This window comes from Pezoporus wallicus, unplaced genomic scaffold (assembly GCF_028554395.1).
Source record: "Pezoporus wallicus isolate ANWC-B61680 ecotype Strahan unplaced genomic scaffold, APGP_CSIRO_Pwel_v1 contig_5958, whole genome shotgun sequence".
Lineage (NCBI taxonomy): Eukaryota > Metazoa > Chordata > Aves > Psittaciformes > Psittacidae > Pezoporus > Pezoporus wallicus.
The window spans coordinates 3747430-3762357 of NW_026638491.1; the positions used below are offsets into that span (position 1 = coordinate 3747430).

The 14928-nt window shown below is 39.6% G+C and overlaps 1 protein-coding gene across 3 annotated transcripts in view; it reads left to right on the forward strand.

The window, feature by feature from the left end:
- MPPED2 (metallophosphoesterase domain containing 2) overlaps positions 1–4161 on the forward strand; it is a 101889-nt gene extending 97728 nt beyond the window's left edge. For all 3 annotated transcript variants that reach the window (XM_057411009.1, XM_057411010.1, XM_057411011.1), the window contains one exon: positions 2734–4161. In XM_057411009.1, the coding sequence (XP_057266992.1) occupies positions 2734–2852 (119 nt within the window). In that variant the 3' untranslated portion in view covers positions 2853–4161. The remainder of the gene's footprint in view (positions 1–2733) is intronic.
- The last annotated feature ends 10767 nt before the right edge of the window (positions 4162–14928 follow it).

Here is a 14928-nt window from a genome sequence, read left to right on the forward strand (position 1 = left end):
ATTCCAAGTACAGGAGCCAAGAAAGATGCTGGGTTAAAAAAAAGAAAATTGAAATAACTTAGTGTCTCAGCTCACCTCCTATGTTTAAAGAAAAGCAAAAAGGAGGTCATCTTGAGTCAGACATCAGGAGGGGACATTGCCAGAACTCACTTTGCATACATTTCTAAAAGCATCCTATAATACATCCGACAGTCTCATTTTAGAAGAGGTATTTCCCCACTGTCAGTAGCAGATCAGGCAGAGTTTTGAAACGAGCTGTTTGTGGCATTGGAAGAGACTAAGATATTAAATACATTTAGGAGATACTTAAATAATACAATTTTGTAGCTTTCATATGGCTGAGACAAATACTAGGAATTCTGCCTGGAAGCGCATGCAAGACTTTGTGACCCTAGAATTCAAAATTACACATTAAGTGCTTTATATTGTCCCCCTTGGAGGTGTCTCCATTGACTCTAACTAGGTTCTCCATAGGCTTAAAGATTGGGAGGACTTAAAAATAAAAAAGGACAGTTTCTCAACTAATGGTGTTGGTTTTTCTGAAGCCCATGTGACTTGATACAATGAATTTCATAACTGGTTAATGTAAATAAAGAGTTTGTAATGACCTTAAGTATAGTGGCGAGTAGCAGTCTTTTAATGCACCCAGAAAAAGACCAGATACTTTGTATAAATATTATTCCTTGCATATAAGAATAAATGAATACATCAAGACTTGCAGCTAAAACATGCAAATTGTCTACAGCCTTCATAGGCAAATTGGACAATGAAACTTGTAATAGTGTTAAGTAAGGGGAGAGTAAGGTATTTTAATGTACAAGATCATTGTCATGAGGAAGCACCGAGGAACCAGGTAGCACTGTAATTTAAATTTCATAGTAAAGGTGGCATTACATATTAAAAGTGAGCATTCATATAAATTCTTACGAGAATACTAACAAAAAAGTTAAAATTCCACTTGGTGCTTACACAGAAGACATAAGAATGGCTTGTTTCAGTACAGAAAGACAAAGGCAAGTGATAAAAGCATTATCTTACAGTGCAGTTAATTCTCCTCCAACTCCAGCTGAGATGAACATGCGCCACATTCCATTAGATCAACAAGAGACTATCCACACATTTTGGTGATGCAGGCTTTTTTCTTGGTTGATAAGCAGGAACAACCATGAGCGAGATTTTTCCCACCATGAGATGATCTAAATCAAAATTGCCTGTCTAAATAAATAAAGTAATATAGGCAGATAGTGCAGAAATTCTGAAGTGATTATTCTTTCTGATAGACACTGTGGGTAGCTGCATTTATCTTAGCTTTCAGGCAGCAGTGATCTGTACTGTATCATTATGGTTTAAAAGAAGAACATTTTCCCCCATGGGTTTGTAATGGGAAGTTCTCTTCCTACATAAAGCTGTTTTTATTATTTACATTTATTTATATTTTTAAGTACATTTGGTGCCAAATCTTCCTAGATTTTTTCCTGTCTTTGTTGGCTTTTTGTGGATGTCAGTTGAAAATAATGGCAAAGCTTTGCTCACCTTTTACACTGGTGGAATGGGAGTCCCTATCTCCTTATCCATGAGAGAATCTCTGTAAGGATTGCTTCGGCCATCTCAGTATCTTTGTACTTCTGTTAATTCGTTTTCTCACATCACATTTGCTGAATTAAGGCTCAGGTGTAACTCAGTTTATGGTTCACTATAGTTTTCTCTACTTGCCCAAAATTACTAGGCTGCACAACCCTCTGTTACACCCTATTCCTGTGCAGCAAGTGGGAGACAAGATAGAGGCCAGCAGAGAACCAGCATTGCTGCTGGTTCGTTAGACACATGCAACAAGGGCATTGCTGGCCAGATATTCAGAAGGTTGAGAGCAGTCTTTACCTTCCTAAAACTGATGCCATGGTGTTACTGAGGAGTCGAGTCCTTGGCATGCTGAAAAACCTGTGATTAATATTTACTTCTTGCTTTTATTTTTGTTTGGGAATGAATTACCAAGATCCCTTCCTAATAAAAAGCAGTCATCTGTTTAACCTTCACCTCAATTTTCTGCTCAAACTAGGGGTCGTCCATTGACCTCTTGTGCTCTGTTGTATTTATAGCAGCAGATTCCTTAGTCATGAATTTCAGTGGTAGATAACACATATATATACATGTGGGTGTGTATAAAGAACCATATATATGCGTAGTATATGTATAGTAAATATGTATCTGTGTATATTTTTTACCTGCTAATGAATTTCTGAGATTTCACAAGCCAACATGATCACCAGCTTGGCAGTCCTGCGATGAGGAGCTGCATGATAAGCACTAGCATGGGGTTCATTGCACAGGGAGGGGTTTTTGTAGGCAAAACCAGAGTTCCTCCTAAAGCTTTTGCTCCTGATGGGTCTTTTTCTTACACATGCATTACAGGCATACAGACTCCAGCTTGCTAATTAAGTAATTAGAAAAAGTACATGTGTGGTTTTGTCTTTGTTTCTGATCCAGTTGCAGCAGAGGATTTTCCACTGGGGAAAGAAGTTTGAACGTAAACCAAAAACATCAGCTCTTATTTCAAATACAGTACATTGTGGCTCTTATTTTTTTTCAATCAAGCCTTTGTGGCAGCTTTCATTTTGAAGGGATTAATTTAATTTTATTCCAGAGCATTGATCCCACAACAAGCTCTCAGTGCAGCTGCCCACGGGCAGTATCACTTGTTTATATTGCAGTAAGTGTGACACGTTCTTCCTACAGGTTATGGCATTATGACAGACGGTTACACAACGTACATCAATGCTTCAACGTGTACAGTCAGCTTTCAACCAACCAACCCCCCAATTATATTTGACCTTCCAACCCCTCAAGGATCATGAAGCACTACTGCACATTTGGAACTGGGAAGGTCTATAAACTGCCATTTTCTAATTATAAAACTTACATTCTGTTACATGCTTACTTCAAAATTGGGGGAGGAGAATTTGGGGGAATGGTGGGTTTTTTGTTTTGGGGAGGGTTTGGGGGTTTTGGTTTTATCTCTGTTTTTTGTAAATTGCTGGTGCAAAAAAACCCAAGAAAAGTTAGAGGTTGTGCTTTTTGGAAATGCAGCATTCATTTTGAATTTATGAGGCATTGTGAATTTGTAAAATCAATTTTGTTGTTTTTTTTCACTAAATTTGCCATTGTAAATTGTTATAGTGTTCTCAAAAGGACAGCCAAGCTTTCTTTTAAGAAGTGAGAGACCTTATTTTACTATTATATTATAAGCTAAAAGATAGGCAGCATTTAAAAACACCCAAATTTGCACAACTTATGTTATTGTCGGGGTTTTTTTAAGTGTCTTCTTTTTTTCCCTAGGTCTAAATGTTAGTTTTTCATCTCCACTTATATCAATTTTTTTAGTGGCACAAACAGTATTTTGGGGTCCATTTGCCTCTTGATACGTTTACATGTACTGAAACATGTTTCTGTTAACAGTAGAATGCAGCAAGGGGTAAATAGACTTCTCAGTTGTTTGTTTCTACCTGCTTTATACATTAAAGACTGACAGATAGCCACAGCCTGTATGTGATAGCTATCTTTTATTGTTTATTTTTAAATTATTTTAGCTTTAAAAGACTGGGGGTGAAAGCTGCAAAGAGCAGGTATTTCATGCAGTAAAAAAAAAAAATAATGTAAATGCGGACTCCTTTTAAATATGAATTTATATATATATGTATTTTTTGTGCATTATAACTAAGCTAGGATTTAATATTGCCGGTACAGCATCTACAAAATTATGCTGTACAGCACATCTAAATTATGAAGGATGTGACACATTTTCCAAGTGCTCAAGGCCTTCAAGAGCCCAAGTTAAATCTTTGTCGTAGTTCAGGCATGTATAGAGTCAAATGGATACAATCAAGCCTAACTAAAATAAGGCTTAGTTGTCCTTTATATTTAAATATTCTTCTTGTCTTTTTATTTCCTTTTTCTTATTTTGCACTGTGTGTAAATGCAATCTCGCTAGCACAAAATATTGTTGCAGATAGGTATTTCTGTTCTACCACTGTAAATGCTATTGAGCTTTGTTCTGTTTTATGTTACCTTGTTAATGGAATTTAGAAAAGCAGTTGTTTCTTTAAATTTATTGTGACATTATATCTAGTGGCCTTTATATGCAAATAAAATTGCAAGATTTTTAAATATGTGGGTTAAGGGAATTCTGCATTTTTCTGTGGCATTAACAGCGGGGGGGCAGTAATAAGGGTAAGTAAGAACTTTTCTATTTCTCAGTAAATTTTTATTGCTTACCATTCATAGGATGTCAGTTGGGTCGATAAAGCACTCAGACTTTCCCTTCTGTTTCTCTGCCATCCATCTTCCCATTCCTTTTAGACAGAAGAGATTTTTGTCTTCAGATGTTGTAATTCAGTGCAACCAAGTTTGTGCAGTTAAGCCTTGTAGGATGCTATTCCAGATGACATGAGGAAAAATTGATTAGGCAGTAACCTTTGTACTTCCTCACTTGATCATTAGTACCAAGCTGCAGGTGCCTTGTGGTCATCCGCTGTGGATTAAGAAATGAATAGTCATAGATTAAATCTATCACTTTTTATCTGGATCTGTTGTCAGTTTTGTGGCTACAGCAGGATCCACCACCAGTGATTGAATGGCAGAGGAGCAGTCTATGCCAGCAGAATGACAAACACAACAGGACCTGCTGTTATTGATGCTGTTGGTATGTACTTAACAGTACTGCATCTTGTTCTCAAGTAAAAGGTATGGCTGTGAAAGTCCAGATTCAAACATGAGAAGATAAGGTGCTGTTTTGATCTGTAGTAACCTGAAACAAGACTTGGAGAGCCACAGAGTGTTCCCATTTATCTTAGCAGGTTATTAACTTTTGACATTATTATGATACAAAGGTTGTAAAGAAATTCTAGGCTTTGGCATCAGAGTGCTGCATAGAGGACTGCTGCTTGTGTATTTTGATGCAGTGTGCATTAAACTTAACTATGGAGTTAAGCTGAAATTTTCAGATGGATAAGCCTCCTATACCAAAAGTCTTTTCTGGGAAAGAAGCTCCTGTACCTCTTAAATATAGTTCTTGATTTGTAGGTGGACTTGTCATATGGAGTAGTCACTGCTTTGCTCGCAGTGCTGGTTATTTTATCAGTTGAGCTGAAGGGAAAAAAAGTCACCAAATACTAGGCCTTCATTTTAGATGTAGGTGCAGGATCTGTCTTTTTGAATTTTTCAGCCTACAGTGGGAAGACTAGGGAATTGGTTTTGGCAACAACTGTTTACTGGCAAAGAACATGGGTACATTTAAGATGTCTGTCCTTCCACAGATAAAGCATTTTCTTAGAGCACGTAGAAATCATGTATATAGCTCACCTTAGATCATTATCTTCCACTTATCTGTTGTTTGTTGTCACTGCATAAGCAGGAATTATCCATTGCCTGGGACGCTTTGTAATGCCAGGACAAGCAGAGAACAGCCACTGCATCTGGATTGCTCTTCAGCCTTCTGAAGGACCTGGTGTTTCTTCATTAGCTAGGGCAGGTACAGTCTATGGCACCAGCCTGTTAGTCTCTACTTCAGGTGTCTGCCTGTAGTGAGAACTGGGTTGCTCCTAAAGCAAAAATTTTAAGCCAGCAGCTTTGTTGCAGGATCTGAGCAGCCTGAAGCCTTCTGGCAGCAGACAGCCAAATGAGTAAAGGCTATCCTGAGTTCAGCCAGGAGTCTGCCTTGGGTAAGACTGGTAGTGAGAAAATAACCACAAGCAATGCTTTGAAGAAGCATAAGTTTGTACCAGACTCTGCAGTAAGCCATAAACTGGTACACATAGCTGTAGGTGTGCTAGCAGGTTGTTCTGCACTGGGATATGAGGCCTTGGAACAGTGGGCTAAGTCTCTCTACTTCCAGTTAGATGAGCATCAAGGATAGTCACTGTTTTGTCAGCAGTTGATGCTGGTGCTGAATACAGCTCTCAATTTAGAGAAATACCTAATCTTCACCAGTGCTTTCTAAGCATGTGTTTTCTCCTGTGTTTTGTTCTGTCTGGCTCTGTCAGCTTCGCCTTGCATACCACTGTTTGTTCAGCACTGATCTTATTCTTCTCCATGGCAGGATCTTTTTAATTTTATTCCTTCAGTTTTCCTTCATCCTTTCAGAAATTGATCTGGCTTTTCCTCTTCTGAGAAAGCCATCGTTTTGGCTAGCACCAATTACAAAAAGGCCAAGAAAACATTGGCAGTTTGGCGTTTTTTCTTTCGGAACTCTTTAGATTTTGAAATGTATACATGTCTGCCTGTGCTGTCACAGGCAGGTAATTTGCCTTCGCTGGATGTCAGCCATATCTGACAATCAGAATAAATGGGACACAGTATAATTAGAAGAAGTTTGATTTCACAAGGAGGCAAAAGTGGATGAATCTGCTGATTTCCAAGGATCTTTTACTACTAAAAGTAGCTCAGTATCTGTATGCAGAATAAACCTTGGATAATAAGTCTTTCTCCGGGGTCTGATCCAAGCCCATTGAACTCACTGGGAGTCATTCTATTGACTCCATCTGGCTTTGGATCAGACACCTGGCATCTGTCTGGATTGTGTTTCTGTCTATTACTCATCCTTCAAACTGGAGGAGATGGTCCCTGGTTAACATGCAAGAACCTCTTGGCAGGAAGAGGGACCTACCTATTGTAAATGCTGAATCTTTCCAAGTGATTGATTAACAGCAGCATAGTCGATTAACCTTTCTTCTTCTGAGAGCAGCTTTCATCTAGTCATCTCGATAAGGCTGAAAGCAGTCAAGGCCTTTATCAGGGAGGGCTGCAGAGCAGGATATTCCCCAGAGGTGATTGGTTCCCAATTCTCTCTGCATAGTGAATTTAGTGAATTCAGCAGACCTGGAGGTCAAGCATTTATTAGGCTAAGAGACTGTCAAATCAATCTGGTCTACTCCAGGCAAGTTCTACCAGGAGAATGGGTTTTGCCAAGACTCTGTCTAAGAAATAGATTGATGGCTAACTCCTGGTTGAGGCTGCCTTTCTCTTTTCCATTTTCCGCAAATCAGACTTCTTCCCCTCACTGACACCAATATTTTCTCCCTAGACAAATTTTATTAAGGAAACTCCTGGAAACCATCTGTAATTTAAGTCACAGGGAGACTTCCAAACTCTGTGGCGCTTCCACTCTGTGTTAAATTGACCCAAGAGCTTTCTTTGAGACCTTGCTTTTGACCATACCTGATTGAATTACATTTCTGGAATTTTCACCCCTTTTCTCTCACCCCTCCACTCCCCACCTTTTTTTTCTTCTTTTTTTTTTTAAACTTGATATTTCCTAGCAGTTACAGGCAGGCAGGGATCCTGATTTTCCCTGCCCAACATGATAACTTCTTACTGGAAAGAGAAGTTGTAAAAGATAATGGAACAAAGCCTGCAGCACAAAGCAGTGTATTTTGCTTTTGCTCTATTTTGAGATGTAGATCCTAAATTCCTTGCAGATTCCTCATTTGCAGTAACCAGTGTTTTATGCACCATCATCATTACTAGTTTACATTCACATGCTACTCAGGTAAAATCATGTTATGATCAGGCTTGGACAGCTGCCTCAGCTGTCAGTGCATATAGGACACCCTGTGCACTTCTTCAGGAAGACCCAGCCATGAGAGCGCTTTCTCACCTGCACAAAGGAAGGGACTCTAATAAATGAGTGCAACCTGGGTGCAGCCTAAGTGCAGTGTGGAGGATTATAAAGTCAGGTTTTAACATTTTTATTTTCAGGTCCTGTCAGCCTAATCAAGAGTAAATGCAAGAGAAATGTGTGTTTAGTGCATCAGATCAGTTTTCAGTCATCCATATTGATTCATTTTTTTCCCCATCTAGTTACTGTTTTCCATACCTCCATCTCCGGCTTGAGTCACCCAGTTTTGTAACGATTCAGTTAGGATGTGGCTATAAGGATGCATCTCATTTTGTTTTAGCTCTTAAGATTTTCTAAGGAAGTTTTCCTCAGGCTGGATTTGCTTTATGTTGATTATAGAGAATAATCAGAGGAGTCCTTCTTTTCTTTTTGGCAGTGTTTCTCTGTAATTCTTATGACACAGTTTAGTCACTTACTTTGTACCTGGAGTTTACATTGATGGACAAAAGTGACAAAAACATGTACCTCAGTTTAGGATAACTGAATGAGTGGCCTGCATTCATCTTTTCCTCAAAAAGTGGGTAGTATTTATCAAGTATATGGCTCAGTGGTATAAGATGACTTGTCAGCTTTATGAACTGAGGAGTCAGGACTGCAAAAGTCCTAGGAGTTTAGATAAACTACAAATATTCAAAAGCAGACTTGAAAGTATAGATTTACAGGTACGAAATAAAAGACTTAAAGCCTACCTCAGATCCCATTAAAATGTATTTTTATACAACTGTTAGTACTAGTGTGGCTCAGGCATATCTGTCTGTTGCGAAGGGCTTTCAGCAATGGTCTGTAAGAAAAGGAAGAGGATGACAAAAGTTTTTTCACCCTGGGTACAAGCTTTTTCAACATTCACTGTCATGTGAGTAGTTGAGCAAAGTATTTTTTCTCTTCTGGCTGCTGAGAGTCACTGCAGATGGAGGAGAGGAGTGCAACTTTACTTTTTTGTTAATTGTCAGTACAGGTAGTTTTGCCCAAAATTATTGTGGGGCTGTTTGGTTTGAGAACTCATTGTGCACATAACAGGGCATCTGCCATGTAAGGCTGAGTCTGAAGAGGTGGGATGCTGAAAAGGTAGGAGAAAAAGGATCTCTTTGGTTAACAGATTGAAAAGTGACTGACATGCCCAGGATCACACAGGACATCTCACAATCCTAAGAACTGAATCTGCATCTCCTGGGCAGTATTCAAGCTCTTTAATTAGTTTTCATTTTTGTACACTTTCCTTTGCAAATAGATGGAGGAACCAGTTCCTTTGTTACTCCAAGAACAAAGCTGCTGCTAGGAAATTCATGCCAAGATCCTGGAATACAGGCTAGTTTGTGACAGGGGAGACTTCCAGGTGGACAGAAAGCAAAAATCAAAGCCAATTCCTTTATTTTTAATCAAGCAAGAATAGAGGTAAGCAGGTAAAACCAAGCTGTTGATAAAAGAACAAGCAATCTCTTATTAGACCCACAGCAAAAGCTTTGTCAATCATCTTAAAGCATTAAAGTGCATCTTTTTTTCTTCAGCAGGCATCATCAGTGATGTATTAGGTCTCTGAAGATGATCACTGTCATAGATTCTTTAAAAGGTCTGAAACGGGTACAAAATCTTTATATTACTGTAAGATACAGACTACAGCTCTGTCAGTACCACCACATTGTTATTGGTTTTGTGTTACAAGGTATCTAGAGAGTTCTGGAGGCAACATATATGAGCATCGTATTGACACTACAAGGCATCTGGCTCAAGCCCAACTCAATGTGAGAGTGGCAGTTCCTAAAAGGAGCTAAATTGTATTGACTGAGGTCTCCTAATCAACAGAACAAGTTCTTGTACAAAGTGCTATTGAATTTACTGTAGACTTGAAACTACAAAACATAGGCTTGTTATTCATAATCAATTATACTAGATATAAAACTTTGAAATTCAATAGCTGTATCAGCTTAAAATGCAACTCAAGTGGGTTTTTTTTATCTTTGATTTGGGTTTCTATTATCAAACTGAGACCAGATTTTTCAGATACCTTTATGTTGCCAGGGGCATTTGAAAAATCCTATTGGACACTGCGTCGCTTTGGTGGCATTGAAATCACCTTATGGTAGCTAGAGGTATGTAAAAAAAAAATAAATCCAGTTTCTTGACATGTCCTATGCAAAAAATTTTACCTGTTACTCCAGGATTGCTTTGGAACTACTTAGTAGAGTAAGGCTTAATCACTTAGGTTTAAGAACAGTGGATATTTGCAGGTAGAATAAACAATCAGCTATGCAAATGCCTACTGAGAAAATCTGCTGCTCTCCCTTGCATGACGGTTGCACCTGAGGCAAGGATAACACCTTCTTGACTTGGTGTTAACGTCTGGCATGGGAAGAGAGTCTCTTTACTGTGAAACTTAAGTCAAGCAAGGATCAGGGAGAGCACCTTATGCTGGTTTTACTGTTGGAGCAGCCACGAGACAAAAATGAAGCTAATGGCTACAGTCACAACAGTGACCTGTGGCCAAAATAAGAGCTGCATCCTTATTTCCTGATCTCACAGCATGCTGCTGTTTGATTCTTCACAGCTTTGTATTTGGCAAGACTTTTCAATAAGAATGCACCATCTTTGTAATATTAATTTGTCGAAACAAAATAATTTAAAAAACCCACAAAGCATTTCACATTAAAGCTGTGATTTAAACTAATGATAACCAATAGACAGAAAGGGCATTCTAAAGACATACTGGATTTTCAGGCTTAAGTATGTGGGCTGTAACTGCTGCAAATGATGGACATAACAAGTATTTGGTGACTTGTTTGCTGACATCTTCCTTCTTCTGGTAAAGCTTATAAGGGTGTGTGCCAGAGTGCCCAGGACAGGAACAATTTTAAGACCATTCCACCTCAGACTTTCTTTTTGTTAGGGTTGGGGGCAGGGGGTGTTGGTTGTGAAGTAGCTCACAAGTCACTGTTCCGTGGGTAGGAAATGCACTATGTTGAAATCTTAAGCCTAGTTCAGTTATTTTCAGAGAAGCCAGTCAGACTGCTGTACGCTATGCAGTGAATTTATTTCTTAAACTGTGATTTGCTAGATTTAACTTCCTGCTGTAAAGACATGCTTGAACAATGGGGGCAGGTAAGCAGCTTGGTTGCACTGATGATTTAGAGTTTGCTGGCTTTTATATGGAACAAGAGGAAAGCTGGTGTGGTGTCAGTAGTCATTACCTTCTGTGTGTGATGTGCTTTCCCGTCACTGTGGCGCTTCAGAGGCTGCTTTGTAACTACACTACTATGAAAACAGACTTTTCCAAGGAACAAATTATCTATCTGGAACGTAGTAGTTGTGGCTGTGGCTTTTACTAGGATCATTTACAGGCCTGAATATTTGTATCAATGCCAGTTAAACTGTAGGAGCATTATTTGTCATAGAAAGATTGGCCGTACATCAGTTTCTGTTTCAGGACAATTTGAAGAGGACTTATATTGCAATGAATCAGCCTTACCTGATTACAGAATTGCAGGAAGTAGTTTCAGCATTTCTGTGGATCTGATTTTAGGAAGTTGGTGCTATTGCTCTTGTGGGTGAGGGATGCAGGACTGGGTGCTAAGAAATGACAAGACCTGATGGGTTATAAGAGCACCTCTGTCTGATGCAACAATCTTAAAGCCCAAGAATATGGCAAAGGAAGAAATGCTACTGGAAATGTGTATAGAAGGAGATAATGCTAAATTTACTCCCTCTTTCAAATATACATTCAGACAAGAACATCTTCTCTGAAGTGAGTTTAACCAGCAGCAATTATAGCACTGATTTTAGAAATTTATATGAAACACAGTGCATGTACCTATGAACCATCTGAATCATCCTGCTCATTAATTTGTGTATCTAGTTACTGAAATAACTGTCTATACTTTTCTGGCCTCTAAAATTGGTGTGTAGCCATGCTATTTCCTATTTGTTAATATACAGATAAGCTGACACTGTGATGATAATTTGATACATTAGTAGTAGAGTATCATTTGTAGATGACCTACCGTCTAGGTCAACTGGTTCTTTTTCCTTTGAGACAAGATAGTAGCTCTTCATAGCAAATGAAGCCTCTAATCTTCAACCATTGTCCATTTACACGAGTAAATAGGTTAAACTGTTCATAAAATGACAGAATCATACCAAAGAATAATACAGAGTATTGCAGTAGCAAAACTGAAAAGCAGTCCGTTATATTCTGCTTGGGATACGTTATGTTCCACTTAAACTTGAGAAGAAACTTCTTCTCAGTGAGGGTGACGGAACACTGGAACAGGCTGCCCAGGGAGGTTGTGGAGTCTCCTTCCCTGGAGACATTCAAAACCCGCCTGGACACATTCCTGTGTAACATTATCTAGGTGTTCCTGCTCCGGCAGGGGGATTGGACTAGATGATCTTTCGAGGTCCCTTCCAATCTCTAGCATACTGTGTACTGTGTGTGTGATAGTATCTGCCAACATACTGAAGAGTGAGTATAGTATTGGATAATGATCAAGTTAATGGGTATGGGGAGATATAGTTATTCAGGAGAGAGTCTTGCCCTCATTCCTCCTGCCAGGGGACATGGAGCACTCTTGTGTTGGCCCTCCAGAGCTCAGTGTAGCCATTCACCAGCCTGTGAACAAGGACACTGCACCAATGACCAAATGGCCATAAGGAAATAAAATGTGCCAAATAACACTACGTTTGTGTCTCTGCATAAAAGAGCAGTGAGTGCCATTACATGATCCTTATTTTCCTGCCTCCTTCTGTGTGGTCTGGATGGTACAGTGTCCATTCAGTCTTAGAACACAGTTCCTCCTGCTGCAGTAGCTCTGAGGCTTGCTCTGGTTGGCAATTCCGGTGAGTGCTGGGGAGCACCACGGGTTCCTCTTGCTGGAACCCACTGTCCCACAGACTTCCCTCCAGCACTGACATGGCCAGGAGAGAGAACAAGTAGAAGGCAGCAGCAGTGTGTTTTACAGTATGTTTGCACACATAGCTGCATGGTACTCCTCTAGGATATCAACAGATGTAAACAAGTATCCGTATCACACTATCAAGCAGGAATGATTAACTGAGTTAGGCAATTTCCCAAGACCATTATTGTCCCCTACGCTCTAGAAAGCTGTTATGATCCTATAATAATCACTGGATGTTATCTTTCCATTTGGGTAGTTTGTGCAATATAATTCAGCTAGGACTTACAGCTCATCCGTACTGTAATAGGTCACCATATGCTTCACATCTGGTCCTACCAAAAAAAAAGCCATATTACACATACAATGGCAACTATTTTAGGGGATGATCTCCAGAGACTGGTAAGTGTAACTAGCAGTCTTGACAGTTTAGCAGTTTCATTAATCAGCATTAAAACCTCATTTTACTATTAAAGGCATAATTACTACTCATTCAAATGATGGCTAAAATAAGCAATTTCACAAGTTTTCTTACTTAAAGAGCTGATACAGCCTTTTTTTCCCCTTAAGATGTAGGCACTTAAAAAATAGACAATGGCAAGTTCACCACATTGTCTCATCAAAAGTCATTGGGCCTAACGAACCCCATGCTGATAGAGCAGAAGTGTATTTAATCAGAAAACAAGAGAAGGATATAGACATCTTCATATTTATGTTTCTCAGAATTCAGATCTCTGGTTTGTCACAGCAAAGCGCTGCATTAGGATTGCCTGAAATATCTGAATACCTGCTTTCAGGTAAATATTTCCATTTACAGTTGGCATCTAACTATAGCTTTTATCTGAGAGGGGGAAGGAAAAGAAGAACCCAGTTTGCAGACAATAGCATGCAGAGAAAGTGTGTCTTGTCCTGCTTCACACACCATATCCTTGAACCCCCTGGTATTTAAAGCTTGAAACATTTAATTTTCCATAAATTTTCTATAGAAGATTGAAACTTCATACAAATCCTTTACTTGAATATACTTGAAGCTTCCAGAGAAGCCTGGATTGCACACTGACTGCCATATGCAATTCCTTTCATGTGTCTGTTGTTCTTCTCCAATGTCCTACCAGCCTTTTCATAACATACCATCTTCTAAAACATTTACAGGAGGAGAGGGTATTAAAGGTGGACAGGTACATTAGAACCTTAACAATTCATGCTGTGAGACAGCTGCCTGCAAGAAGTCAGCCTGGCAAACTGAGAAAAATATCCTTAAAAAGAGCCAGAGAATAATAATTTGGGTCTCTTCTCCATTACCCATCAAACCAGTATTCATCCTTTGGTCCATACAGCATGGCTGACAGCTTTTGCCTTCACCACCTCCAGGTCTTCACCCTTTGAGAGGACTCCATTGTATGCCACCACTGGATGGGCCAGAAAAAGCAAACTTTATCCTCTCTAGGTAAAACACTTACTTCTTCCCTGCTGAAAGAAGACCTACTTTCCATCAAATTCAGTGAGCATTTGGGATTTCTGAACCCCAGATTCAGTGTAGCAGTAAGATGTATGGGCTGTCTTAAAACCTTGGCAGGATAAGGGCTAATTTCCAGGTGGTTTGTTATAATGGGAAATCCTTTAATAGTGCTCTGGAATTGTGGAAATGCCTCTGCTCTGCATATGTCCTGTGGGTACCTCTTCAAGAACAAATAACTCCTTCAGCACTTGCTGAAATTTCCCCTTTTCCTGGTGATGACCAGAAAGTTGTTTCATTTTTCCAACACAAGGACGACTAAATAAGTTTTTGATGGGCAGCTTTTGGGTACTCCACATTGCAAGGTGTGCTGTACCCATTTTAAATGAAATATGTTATAGCTACAAGGCGAGGAAAGACATTTGTCCCAGGCACTGCAATTAAATTGGGATTACTCCATAGCCCACCTTTAAATAAACTAGATATTGGGGTAAATGAGCAGGGATGCTGCTCCCTTTAAAGGCCACCCGCTGTGTTTCCTGCCTGGTTCCCTGCCAGGGTAGAAACTGGAGCGGGAGGCATTGGAAATCACTTGAAAACTGTCATTTTTCAAACTGCCAAGAAGTGTGATGCTAATCAAGGCAAACACGGGAGATGAACTGGATTCCTTATTGGAGCGGGTCTCCCGGGTTGAAATGTATTTTAAGCTTGTGCTTATTTTTCGGGAGTTTCTTGCTGTTGTCAAACCTATGCTAAAGCAGCCATTGTCTGCGAGGGTCACCCGGAGTTCAGTATCACTGAAAAACTTAAGGGCAGGGCTGTGAACGGCCTGAACGGCCCCACAGAGCAGCTTGCACAGGCTCTGTCACTTAAAGGAACAGCAGCTTCCTTCTGCCTCCCTCGTGTCTTCTTTTTGTTAG